This window comes from Megascapheus bottae, chromosome 25 (assembly GCF_031878675.1).
Source record: "Megascapheus bottae isolate mThoBot1 chromosome 25, mThoBot2.hap1, whole genome shotgun sequence".
In the NCBI taxonomy this organism is placed as follows: domain Eukaryota; kingdom Metazoa; phylum Chordata; class Mammalia; order Rodentia; family Geomyidae; genus Megascapheus; species Megascapheus bottae.
In genome coordinates, this window is record NC_143533.1 from 13,683,526 (window position 1) to 13,696,998 (window position 13,473).

General features: G+C 47.6%; 1 protein-coding gene across 3 annotated transcripts in view; it reads left to right on the top strand.

The window, feature by feature from the left end:
* Window positions 1–10,847, top strand: part of Aldh1a2 (aldehyde dehydrogenase 1 family member A2) — a 160,277-nt gene extending 149,430 nt beyond the window's left edge. For all 3 annotated transcript variants that reach the window (XM_090358323.1, XM_090358322.1, XM_090358324.1), the window contains 7 exons: window positions 1,070–1,172; window positions 3,591–3,775; window positions 3,868–4,032; window positions 4,768–4,925; window positions 6,262–6,336; window positions 9,091–9,179; window positions 10,180–10,847. In XM_090358323.1, coding sequence (XP_090214449.1) covers window positions 1,070–1,172; window positions 3,591–3,775; window positions 3,868–4,032; window positions 4,768–4,925; window positions 6,262–6,336; window positions 9,091–9,163 — 759 coding nt within the window. In that variant the 3' untranslated portion in view covers window positions 9,164–9,179; window positions 10,180–10,847. The remainder of the gene's footprint in view (window positions 1–1,069; window positions 1,173–3,590; window positions 3,776–3,867; window positions 4,033–4,767; window positions 4,926–6,261; window positions 6,337–9,090; window positions 9,180–10,179) is intronic.
* Window positions 10,848–13,473: the final 2,626 nt, after the last annotated feature.

The window sequence follows — 13,473 nt, forward strand, 5'->3', positions numbered from 1 at the left end:
TTGTTTTTGCTTGTTTCTTATATGTAAATCTGAGGGCATATGATAGATTTTATAGCTGACAGTTTGTGAACATGAAGGAATATGATCTGATGTTATGAGGCATAGACTAGGTGCTCAGCAGATATACAGAGTAGAGCAGAATGAAGGACAGAATTCAGGAATTAAGGAAGGGAAGGGCGAGGGGGAAGGAAGGGGTGAGGCATGCATCTTATGGTTAGTTAGCCTGTAAGGAATCCAATGCATTTTGCCATTGGCCAACTGGGTAACCTGGTAATTTTCATTAACTTCTAACTTTTAAATCTGTTCCTGTCTAAAATGACCCACTCTCTACTTCCTAGAGTTTTTCAGACCATGCAGTTGAAAACTACACCTGGCATTTTTGGAGAAACTTGAACTGTTTGTTTTACTTTCATTGTGTCTTTCAAGTGGAGGCAAATGGCTTTTATTTTCTGCAGAGCAGAATCCTCAAGGCCACCTGCAGTGGTGGGAATCTTGAGTCACCTCTGCTTTGCCATTTATCTTTAGAGAAATCTTTCAGTATTGCTTTGCTTTTTTTGTTGTTGTTTGGCAGTACTGGGACTTGAACTTAGGGCCTGGGTACTGTCCTTGACTTTTCTCAAGGCTAGGACTCTACCCTTGAGCCACAGCACCACTTCTGGCTTTTATTGTGTATGTGGCACCAAGGAATCGAACCCAGCGCTTCATGCATTCTAGGCAAGCACTCTACCACTAGGCTCCCAGCCTCCTTTTAATTTATGTTGTCAAAGACTGGGACTTGAACTTAGTATCTGATCCTTTCAATCATTGGCTGGCATTCTACTATCTGATCCATGCCTCCAACTCCATCAGGATTGACTCCAGAGAAGTCCTCTTATTCCCTCCATGTTGAAGCCTGGGCACCAACTGCCTTACACCTTGTCCACTCAGATGGACCCCAGAAGGCCTCACGGGTTCCTTCAGTTGGTTCTTTTGCCCTTGTGGGTCAACAACGCTGTGTCCTCGTTATTGCTCAGAGCTGGCTTTGGCTACTGACTGCCTCAGCTCCATGGTGTGCCATTTCTCTCCCCAGGTTGGAAAGCTTATCCAAGAAGCAGCTGGAAGAAGTAACTTGAAGAGAGTGACTCTGGAACTTGGAGGGAAAAGCCCTAATATTATTTTTGCAGATGCAGACTGTAAGTCAACCACAGAGCTTATGCAGGTCCCAGCACCACACCCTGCAGTTCTCACTTGTGTGTACCCCCTCTTGATAGGCCACATGGAAAAAGAGGTTTGAAGCTAAGGGCCATCAAAAAAGCCTTCTGAGGAGAAAATATAGTAAAATTGAACAGAAACAGCACTTGCCAGTTCATTTCTTTTTGTTTTTAAAGTATTTTTTTATTAAGGAGCTGCCATTCAACAAAGCAGTTTATGAATGCAATGTGTCTTGGTCAGGGTCACCCCGTCAACATTCTCAGCAGTTAATTTTGGAATAGTTCATTTTCTGGACACTAATGAACCATCTTGACTCTGCAGTGTGGGATAGAGTTGAAGGGAAGGCTTGCCAGGAATGGAAAGAGAAATGTTCTCAACCTCTGAACACCTGCATTACAGTCTCTCTGCCCAGATTAAAGAAAGCTAAAACTTCTCTAACTGGCCTTGGCAGCTGGCAGATGATTCAAAATAAATCCTGCTTCACCACGTCCATAAAGCTTTCCCTGGCCAGTCATTCCAATCCCTTTCTGCTGCTTCCAAGATTCTCAGCTAGGATGACAGCTCACTTGGGTGGTTCTGTATAAATAGACTTTGCCAGGAGAACTTTACAGAGATTCAGAACAGTTACCCTGGGAGCCCTGTGTCTCCAGGAAGGAAAGGCCACCTCGTCCATGTTGCCTGGTGTGCGTCCTCTGCCTTAGAAAGCTCTCCAGGAAAGGAAATTCCAAAATTTCCCCAGGTATTCTCTTTCTTCCTCACGTCTGCCATTGGAGAAGCAGGAAAAAAGAAATGCAGGTGGCTTGGATGTTATCCCCAGCTTGTGATGCAGAGTTCTGCTTTAGCTTTGTATTGGTTGACAAGCTTAGAACTTTTTCATTTTCAAGCCTCCCTCCCTCCCTCCCTCCCTCCTTCCCTCCTTCCCTCTTTCTTACTTCCTTTCTTTGTCAGGATGGGGGAGGCAGCATTCCTGGGGCTTGAACTCAGGGCCTGGGCTCTGGTCCCTGAACATTTTTGGCAGGTGTGGGGGGGTCATGGGGCTTGAACTCTGGGCCTGGGTACTGTCCCTCAGCTCTTCAGCTCAAGGCTACCATTCTACCCTTGAGCCACAGCCCCACTTCCTGTTTTCTAGAGATTAGTTGGAGATAAGAGTCTCATAGTTTTGTAGTGCCCAGGCTGGCTTTGGACCATGATCCTCAAATCTGAGCCTCCTAAATAGCTAGGATTACAGGTGTGAGCCACCGCGCCCAGCTCCTGAACTTATTTTATTTTTTTTGCCAGTCCTAGGCTTGAATTCAGGGCCTGGGCACTGTCCTTGGACTTTCTCAAGGCTAGAGCTCTACCACTTGAGCCACAGAACCACTTCCAACTTTTTCTACGTATGTGGTACAGAGGAATCAAACCTGAGTCTTCATGCCTGCTAGGCAAGCACTCTACCACTAGGCCATACTCCCAGTCTCTGAGCTTATTTTTTGCTCAAGGCTAGCATAATACTATTTGAGCCACAGCTCTACTTCTGGTTTTCCTCGCAGTTTATTGGAGATAAGAGTCTCACAGACTTTCCTGCCTGGGCTGGCTTCAAACTGCCATCCTCAGATCTCAGCCTCCTGAGTAACTAACACTAAAGAAGTGAGCCCCTGGCACCTGGCCAAGATCAGAATTCTTATATTTATCGCTTTTTAGGTGGCACACTCCAATGTCACATCAGTGATTCAGTCAGTCATTAATCATTAGCACACACCAGATGTACCAAAATATAAGACAGGATGTGAAAATGAGAGGATTACCCTCGGATGCTGTCAATTTGATATCAAGATAGAGGCAATTTAGTTTCTTCAAAGAGATCTGCTGGTTACAATTTAATCACACTATGTATAAGGACAAGATCCTACAGATTGAAGGGGTATGATAGGCCATCACAGACAAAACTCAAGGGTATGCACAGATGGACTTGTGCAAACATTACACCTTATCTAAAATAGGAAAGCTGCTGATGAAAACAGATCTGGCAAGTGCTAAGCTTTCTGTTCCCCTATGACTGCAGCCCAGTGTGGCAGCTCCTCACCTTAACTCTTAGTTTTCATCCTATCACTCGCCCAGATTCACCCTTGACATTGGCTCCCTATTCCTCCTGCAGAGTGGGGTTTCTGATTTCTGATACTGGGGTTGTGGAATGGTCCCTCTTCACAAAATAAAGAGACTCAAGTGTAGCATGGCAAGTAATGTCAGGGTCTAGCTAGCACTCCACTAGATTTTTGTGCTCTGTCCAGTGCTCTTGATGCTAAAGACTCAGTCTGCAGAGTCTTTTCTCTAGGACTTTGGAGATGGGAGGAAGGTGGGTCCCCCACCCAGGTCCCTCCACCATTAAAGCAGTGCTGAAACTTGGCGGTCTCCTCTTGCAGTGGACTATGCTGTGGAACAGGCTCACCAGGGTGTGTTCTTCAACCAAGGCCAGTGCTGCACCGCAGGCTCCCGCATCTTTGTGGAGGAGTCCATCTACGAGGAGTTCGTGAGGAGAAGCGTGGAGCGGGCCAAGAGGCGCATCGTGGGGAGCCCCTTTGACCCCACCACAGAACAGGGCCCTCAGGTAGAGCATTAGTGATCATGAGTGATTGCTTCCTTAACTCCAGCCAGTGCAGACACTTAGTGGGACCCAACCCGACATTTTTCCTCTGGTAGATTGATAAGAAACAGTATAACAAGATCCTGGAACTCATCCAGAGTGGTGTGGCCGAGGGCGCCAAGCTGGAGTGTGGAGGCAAAGGCCTGGGCCGGAAGGGCTTCTTCATTGAGCCCACTGTGTTCTCCAACGTCACAGATGACATGCGCATCGCCAAGGAAGAGGTATCCAATGTGGTGGGCCCACCACGCCACATCTTCTCCTCCTGGGGTGGTTTCCAGAGAAGTTCTAGGGGATAGGATAGTCTTAAGAGCTTCAGCATTTAGTATCTTACGTTCATACATTCCACAATACCACCATCAACAATAATTATAAATATTAATAAGAAATTATTGGTAATGATAATTAGTAAATAAATAGCTGCAGAAATCATAGTTCTGAGACCAGAGGAAGACCTTGAATATCATCAGCCAACAGAACAATTATAATTTTAAGTTCTGGCAGTGGTTGAGTTCTCCCTATCCTTCCACCCCCAATATGGTTCCCTCTGCTGTTAAGAAAGCAAAGAGGAAACGTTCAAGGGTCCTCAGGGGTATGCAGGTGAGACCCAGGAGCAGGCCAGCCTGCACTCCAGAGCAGTGGTTCTGGGTTGTGGAGTAATGCTTGGGAATCATGGAGAATAAATGCCACTTAACTCTGCTGGAGCTAAAGAACTCACCACTCCCTAGTGTATACCCAGTGTGGCAGGGAGAGGCAGGCAGGGAGTCAAAACAGTCTGAAGTCAAACTCCTACAGGACGTTATCCTGGGAAGACATTGGAGATAATTGAGAGATTTGTGCCACTAAATTTCAAGTGTCAGGTAAACAATCAGAGCAAATGTGTTAAAATGGGAGGAAGGCAAGGCAAAGGGAGAACGCTAGCACACCTCCACCATGTTAAGTCAGACTATTTGTTGCAGATCTTTGGTCCCGTGCAGGAAATTCTGAGGTTTAAGACCATGGATGAGGTCATCGAGAGAGCCAATAACTCAGATTTCGGACTGGTGGCAGCTGTGTTCACTAACGACATCAACAAGGCCCTCACCGTCTCTTCTGCAATGCAGGCCGGGACTGTCTGGTAAGATCAGAGAATCATGGTTGTGTCCCTCTCAAATTCCACAAGTGGTATGGAGTCCCGTATTTGATCGTTTTTCTTTATGATAATGAAGTACCTGAGGCAGAATAACCTTACTATTTTTTATTGTTGTTGTTGGTCGTGGGGCTTGAACTCTGGGCTTGGGCACTGTCCATGAGCTCTTCAGCTCCAGGCCACCACCCTACCCCTTGAGCCAGTGCCACTTCCAGTTTTCTGGTGGTTAATTGGAGATAAAAGAGTCTCATGGACTTTAGTGCCTGGGCTGGCTTTGAACTGGGATCCTCAGATATCAGCCTCCTGAGTAGTTAGGATTACACCATTAGCACCTTACTATTTAAAAAAAAAAAGTTTATTGGAGTTTATTGGGCTGGGAGTTTGGCCTAGTGGTAGAGTGCTTGCCTGACATGCAAGAAGGCCCAGGTTCAATTCCTCGGTACCACATATATTGAAAAAAGCCGGAAGTGGTGCTGAGGCTCAAGTGGTAGAGCTCTAGCCTTGAGAAAGTCCAAGGACAGTGCTCAGGCCCTGAGCTCAAGCCCAGGACTGGCCCCACAGTTCTGGAGACTGAAAGTCTAGCCAGTGTAGGACAGACAGACTGTGGCAAGGGAACCCTCCCAGCCTACATCATCTCATGGTTGATAAAATTGGCAGCGCCTGTGGAAAGGGAGATCTCACACATCACCAAGGAAGCCAGAGGGGAAAACTCAGGGGCTGGGATGTTCCTAGAACAGCTTACTCCCACAAGAGCTCATGGGTTCCATTCCTTGTGAGGGAGGTTCCCCCAGTGACCAAAGGGCCTTCGAGAGAAATCCCATACAGAATACTTCAGGGCCTTGTGCTTGTCAGAGGCGAGGACAAAACAGATATGCCAGGTGCTGGTGGCTCATATCTGTAATCCTAGCGACTGAGGAGGCTGAGATCTAAGGGTAGCAATTCAAAGCTAGCTGTGGCAGGAAAGTCCATGAGACTCTTATCTACCAATGAACCAGCAGAAAAGCCAGAAATGGAGCTGTGGCTCAAATGATAGAATGCTGGCCTTGCGGAAAAGAAGCTCAGGGACAATGCCCAGAGCCTGAATTCGACTCCAGGACTGGGACGGGCAGGGAGAGGATACCCTCTCTAAAGAAGAGAAAACTAAAGTCTACCCCGACCTCAACTTCAGAAGATTTACATTTCTTGCTTGCTAGATCAGGAAATTGAAATAAACTATAAATTAGAAAAACAAAGCAAAAAATCACCTTTGAAAATTTATTATGACAGTGATTACGTCTGTGCAGGTGAATTCATGTTATCTCACAGCACTGTCTTCTCATTTCAGGATCAATTGTTACAATGCCTTGAATGTCCAGAGCCCCTTTGGGGGGTTCAAGATGTCTGGAAATGGGAGAGAAATGTAAGTGTGAAAGTTGTTGTTGCTGGCAGAGAAGTGAGGACAATGAAGAACACTACTGACAACACAGCTTAATTCCCTCACACCCCTCTCCATTCAGTAAGCTAATGTGCAGGTGGCACATCCTATCTAGATTAGGTGTTACGTAGAGAAAAATGAGTGAGGAGGAGAGAGAAACACTGACATGCTGTGATTCTATTCCCATATTGAGCATAAACTCCGCACAAAGCGTTGTACTTGGTCTGCGGGGGGAGGCGGTAGTGTCATTAAGACACTAGAGTCTTATGAAATAAATGGATTGTCACCTTTGGAGAGAGGAGGATCAAGAAACAAAACTCAAGCAAGCTCCTTCAGCGATAGTTGTGAAGGCTGAGGGTCTGGGACTAAAGTGCCCAGGAGGTGTCTGGCACCAGAGGACAGCAACGACTTATCCTAGGATGCTGTCCCTGGGCTTTTGTGCTCAAGGCTAGCACTCTATCACTTGAGTCACAGCTCCACTTCAAGCTTTTTGGTGTGGTTAACTAGCTGCACAAGCTGGCTTTGAATCGCAATCTTCACTTCTCAGCCTCCTGAGTAGCTAGGATTAAAAGCATGAGCCACAACACCTGGCTGGCCTCCTCTGTCTCTGAACACACTGAGGGCTTCTATGCCTGCCCAGGATCTAGGAAGAGAGTACCCCAGGCCAGCAGGACACCCCAGTTCTTCATACACTGAACACCTTGGAACTTGGGGTCACACTGGAAAGCAGCTACGTCACAGGGTTCACGACTCCACAGATTCCTTCACAGCTTCACAGCGGGTTGGAGATGTGGATGGGAGGGAAGTGTGGCTCAAGGTCCCCTCCAAGTGTGTGCACAAGCCAGGAAATGAGGTCACAGTGGGAGGAAGCAGTGACCTCACTTCTAGCAGAGGTACATGGTGTCTTTGGTAAGGAAGCACACTGAGAACTGCCCCAGGGCAGGGAACAACTCCAGAGAGAGCCAGGGCTGAGCAGGCAGCAAAGATACTCAAGCCTGGGACGAAGCTAATGAGGTGCCCTGCAATGAGCGGATGGCCCCGCCCTCTTCTCATTCCTCCATGTGGAATGACCCAGATGGAGAGCAGCAGGCTGCCCAGGCCCCCTTATACCCAGCAGTGTTGTCAGCCCTGGTGGCCAGTGGTGCTCAGAATCACTGCTCACAAAGCTACCCGACAGTTCTCCGGGGCCTTTCCCTCGCCTCTCTTGTCTCAGGAGCTCTTCTCTTTCACAAGGACCATGGAAGAGGACAGCCATTCCCAATTCTTTTATTCTTGCTCAAATTTCCTGGTATTCTTTCCCCCAGCCCCCAGGTGGGGACACGGTGACAGCAGGGTAGACATGGGAACAAGGACAGTTGGGCAGGAAAGTCCAGGAGACTCTTATCTCCAATTAACTACCAAAAAAGCCAGAAGTTGGGGGCTGGAAGTTTGGCCTAGTGGTAGAATGCTTGCCTAGCATCATGAAGACCTGGGTTCGATTCCTTGGTACCACATACACAGAAAAAAAGCCGGAAGTGGTGCTGAGGCTCAAGTGGTAGAGCTCTAGCCTTGAGAAAGTCCAAGGACAGTGCTCAGGCCCTGAGCTCAAGCCCAGGACTGGCAAAACAAACAAAAAAACGTGGTGCTATGGCTCAAGTGGTAGAGTGCTGGCATTGAGCAAAAGAGCACAGAGACAGAGCCCAGAGCCTGAGTTGAAGCCCTATTACTGACAAAAAAAAAAAGTGAGGAGGGCGTTGCCACCTGCTACTCCCCTTCCCCGGGTCGGGTGCGGAGGGCCGGGCGCGGAGGGCCGGGCCTCCCCTGTCCTCTCTAGAGTCTGATCCCACTCCTGCTTTCCTTCTGTCCCAACCACCTGCAAGGCCTAGTCCTTCAGCCTGAGCGCAGCCGAGCACCACCCTGTAGGAAGCCTCAGTAGCTGTTCGTTGGCCAAATGAATGACAACGTTGGGCCATGAATAAGTTCCATAGGGGAAGTGTTGGGGTAATGTATAGAGATGTTACAGTTACATTCACCAGGTAGTGGGTGCGTTATTTCTCACACATTGATACCCTTCTCATTTTTTTTGCCCCCATTTCCCTCTCCCCACCCCCTCCCCAAAGGAGAATCTTGAGGAGAAAGTTTACTAACCATTTCCAGTTCATTGTAGTCAGTTATTATTACTTCCTGTACCTTTTCCCCAGCTAGGGGGCTGTGGATGGACATTGCTTCTGCAAGACACTGGGTTTAAGGTACTGCAGACATGTCTGCTTCCCATTTGTGAAATCTAAGGAATGAAGAATTTAGGCTACCTGACGGAGGGGAGCCTGCTTTGTCTCAGATTTTGCTATTAGGTGAGGTGGGCAGCTGTTGCCAGGAAATCTTTCAGGAGAGCTCCCCCAGGTAAGCAGAGGCAGGGGCTGGGTTCCGGAGGAGGACAGCAGGCTGCGGTCCCAACTTGCAGGTGGCCCTATGGCCCAGATATTCACAGCTGTGAGTCCCAGGAGCACAATGGATGGTCTGATGTGGCTCTCAGAGTAGCTTAGTTGTTGCCATCAGAAGGTAGTTCACCTCTTAACTTCAGGAATGGTTCCTGCTTCTTAGGGAAGGCCAGCCTGTCTATCCACTCAGTTCTTTCCTAGGAAAGCTTGGTAGCTGCTGCTCATCCCAAGCAATGGACTCCACCCTTGGCAGGAGTGCTAGGCCCCAGCCAGGCCCTGGTGTGTGAGCTCCGGGGTCTGATAGCCCACTTGTGTGTTTCAGGGGAGAGTTTGGCTTGCGAGAGTACTCAGAAGTGAAGACGGTGACGGTGAAGATCCCCCAGAAGAATTCATAAGCAGGCCCAGGAGAAGGTGAAGGCAGCCTGCATGGCTCCCTCTACTTCCCCGTAGGCCCAGATCTCAGGAGCACAGTGGAGCCCTGGCCTTTCTATTGCGATTCAAATGATGTCCTAGAGCAGGCAGGCCCTGCAAACCAGCTGGGCAGGGATTCTGCCATTTTGGAAGGATTCACCTTAATGTCACCAAATGTCTGGGGAGGGGAGGGGGCAAAGTAATCGCAGGGGCGCCCAGGACAGACAAGAGAGCTACATTGCTCTTCCATTTTTCCTCAGCTCACCACCCCTCCCTCTCGCCCAAGGAGAAGTCAGCTGAGCTCATTTGGGGCAGATGTTTGGGCCGGGAACAATTTTCCAAGGTTTTGCAGCCAAATTACCATTTCATGTTATCCATTGCTTCAAAGCAAAACATGCAGTGGTTTTAGTTAGGGCCAGACCAGACAAAAACTGCCAGGAGCTGGTACGCTGCAGATGTTCTACACAGTCAGAACTTGGGCCAGTTCTGACCTGGCCTTGTTTTCTCATCCCTGTAAATAACACGAATGAAAGATGAAGGTCATCATGTGGAGTTCACAGCTTCTGAGCTTTGCTGTGTGTGTGTGTGTGTGTGTGTGTGTGTGTGTGTGTGTGTGTGTGTGTGTGTGTTCATTCCTTCTTGGTTATTCTAGAATAAAGTGAAAACCGTAGCCCTTATTTTTTTCATAGATGGATTTTTCCCAAAGCTTACCTTAAAACCAACCCCCAAACAATCTTTGAGAAGCTGGTGAGCCCAGATGCTCTGCAGAGGTCACCCAGCTTCCAAGGCTGGCTGACAATTCTTAAGCAGATGATTTCGGGTGTGATTCTATGCCTCCCTCTGCACCCCAGTCTCCACTAGACCAGCACCTGCCCAGTCTCAGCACCGCGGTGCAGTTTCTGCCCATCATACCCAAATTCTGTACCCTAACCCCTTTCCAAGGTCAGCAGTGACTTTGGAAAACCTGGCCAAGCCTGTGGATTTCCTTCTGCATTTGCAGGGTTGCAGTGAGTGCCACGCCTGGCGTGCTCTGGCACAGCCGCATCACGTGCAGGGCCTCGTCCACGCACATTCTTGCCTCAACAAGTGAGCTTCAGCCTGCGGGAGAGGCGTGAAACAAGCCGTCTCCTTTCCCTCCCAGCCGCACTCCTCTGCTTTCCAATGATCTCCTAGTTTGGTGTGGGCAGCATTAGCATCCTTCCCCTCTTCTCTCCACCTGCCCCTTCCATGCCAGTCCCTAACCTAGATGAAGATCAGCTATTTAAAAAGGTAACCTAAGGTAACTTCCAGTCTGTGGAATCGGGGCAACATAGATATATACATATGTATAGCCTTCTGTATTTAATGGTTTCCTGCTTTTTAACCATACTGGTTTGCTATTTATAACCCGTGTTTATCCACAGTGTTTGAAAGGAATCTCCCTCTTCCCCCTCCCCCCTCCCCGTTCTCTACCCACGACAGTGCACTGGGCAGCCAGCGGCTTTAGGCATGCGCGCTCCACACTGTCCCCCATGGAACACCCTCCTTCCCTAGCGCAGCCCAGTGCACCCACCACTAACCAACTAGTTACTTTAAACTACAGTATACAATGTGAAAATGAAGATTTATTTCTTTTAATTTACTTCAAAAGAAACCTCTGTGCTAGCAATAAAGCATTTATATTGTGTACCCCTCGGGAGTACTGGACTGTGTTTTTTACATCAGTGTCACACAGAGAACGCGTGGGTTCCTTCCTCATCTGCTGGGTGTTGTGCTGGGTCGCTGGTGCTGTGTGTGTGTGTGTGTGTGTGTGTGTGTGTGTGTGTGTGTGTGTGTGTGTGTGTGTTGGTCCTGGGGCTTGAACTCAGGATATGAATTCCCTGAACTTTTTTTCCCCCACTTCAAGGCCAGTGCTCTACCACTTGAGCCACAGCTCTACTTCCAGCTTTCTGGTGGTTCATTGGAGATAAAGATCCTCACGATCTTTCTCACCCAGCTGTCCTGGGGCTTCCAACCTCCAATCCTCAGATCATAGCTTCTTGCGTAGTTAGGATTACAGGTGTAAACTACCAGCACCCAGGTTGGGAGGCAGGGTTCTAATAGAACACATTCAATGAAAACCCCGTTCTTTCACATCATTTAAAGTCCATGTGCATTCAGTTTTGTGTGGCCAATTTAACTCAATGTGGTATTGACAAATTTCATTTCAAAGTGCCTCCACAGAGAGGCCTGTTGTCAGTGCCCGGGGCAGCACAACCCAACTTTGAGAGGCTCATGGAGTTTGATGCACAGTAGCTCTGTTTCTGTTTACATGAAGTCAGAGGCTAACAACCTTACAAGATATTTTTGTGATTGCAAATAGCAACTGCGAGGTCAGCCATACTTGCTCGCTTTCTCTGTCTTCTCAGAGGTGAGTTATTGGGGAGTGGCTCCCACATTTTGAACCATCATATTCCCTCATTTGCAATCCTTGCCATTTCCATCCAAATTCGGGCCCAACAATATAACACCTTTCTGACATTGAGAAATTGGTGATATTTTTTTAATAGACTTGACTTGCCTAATTTACTACATGGCTTTCCCAGACTTTTGGGTGGTAGTAAGTGTGCATCTGGATCCATATTTTTCTATTGTGGGCATTATTTAAAATACATCAATTCTACCTGGGTACTGCTGCCTCACATCTATCATCCTAGCTACTCAGAAGGCTGAGATCTGAAGATCACAGTGTGAAGACAATCTAGACAGGAAAGTCTGTGAAACTCTTGTCTCCTGTTAAGCACTAAAAAAATGAAAGTAGAGCTATGGGCTCAAATGGTACAGTGCTAGTCTTGAGAAGAAAAACTCAAGGGGTGCACCGAGGTCCTGAGTGCAAGCCCCAGGACCTGCCCGCATGCACACACACACACACACACACACACACACACACACACACCCCAGTATACCAACTCAAGCACTCCTGAGCTGAAAGATACTTCTCCATAATACTTCTCCAGTCCCTGTTTTAATTGCAGCTAAGTGCAGGGATTCTGGGGCCCCTGGGAAGATCTCTTTTTGATTCCACATAAATTCACTCAACTTATGAACTAATAGTCTATCTTCTCCAGATCTTCTGGGTGAGTAACAGAGAGCAGCAGCTCACAAGACCTCCATAAAGGGAGCTGGATAGTAAGATACAAGAACCTATAGTGCTTAATTTGTCAGTTTGGTAAACCCAAAAGAAGGGTCTACTTGCTGAACAGCTGGGGTCCCAGTCTCTATTTCTTAAGCTGGCTTCCTTTACACACAACAGGATCTATGTAAGCTGGAATCAAATCCACATGGCACTTATCATACAATTAGTTCATGTTCCCTGGTTGCCCCAAGGGAAGTGTGATGCCCACAAACACTATCAGAGCCTGAAGCATTGTCCCTTCCCAGCCTTTGGCATGTGCCCATGCAGGGGAGGTGGAGGCAAGCTTGTTAGACAAAGGCTGGGGGAAGGGCATGGAGATAGGGTTATCCACACACCACACTTCTCAAGCTCCTAACTTCAGATCCCATGCACTCAATTCTGGAGAGAAGAACATGTCAATAATATAAAGAGTTTCCCAGTGAGCCAAAGAAAAGAACTCCAAAGTGTTCTGCTTTTGCAGATGACCTTGAAAAAATTAGCCAATAGAAGTCCTTCAACTTTGGTGGCAAAGTTACCCACCTCATGCACCTGTCACTGGGTGTTAGGATCTTCTCCCCCTGTGAGCCCAAACAAATGATCACAGTAAATTAATTGAACTAAATAAATTAGCTCCTGAAGAAGTGTGTGTGTGTGTGTGTGTGTGTGTGTGTGTGTGTGTGTAAAATTTCCTTGGTGGATAGATCCTATGTGGATGCCAGGCAGAGGGTTCCCTGCATTCACATACTTAGAACTGAGATTGGAACCTGTAACGCAGCAAATGCTGGGACGTTAAAAGCATACTGACCATTAAGAAAAAAGTCATATTTCTGTGCCTAGTCAGTTCAGCTCTGCCTGTCCACTTGAGATCCAGAGGTTTCTTAACACACAATATATTGTTGAGGTACATGGTAGCTTTTGTTTGGGACTGACAATGACTTGTCTGGTTTGAAATTTCAAATCGATCTTTGGCAGTCCTTAGAAGGATCTGGGTGATGGACATGAATCAGGTATAATTTACTTTCATCAGTCCAGTGAGCTCTGCAGATGTACTTTTTCACCCTTTTTCCTTCAAGTTCTGTACCCTCCTCCCCCAGCCCTTCTGAAGATATACACTTGAAAAGAAGAATCATCAAAAAATAAATTTACAAAAAGACATCTTGT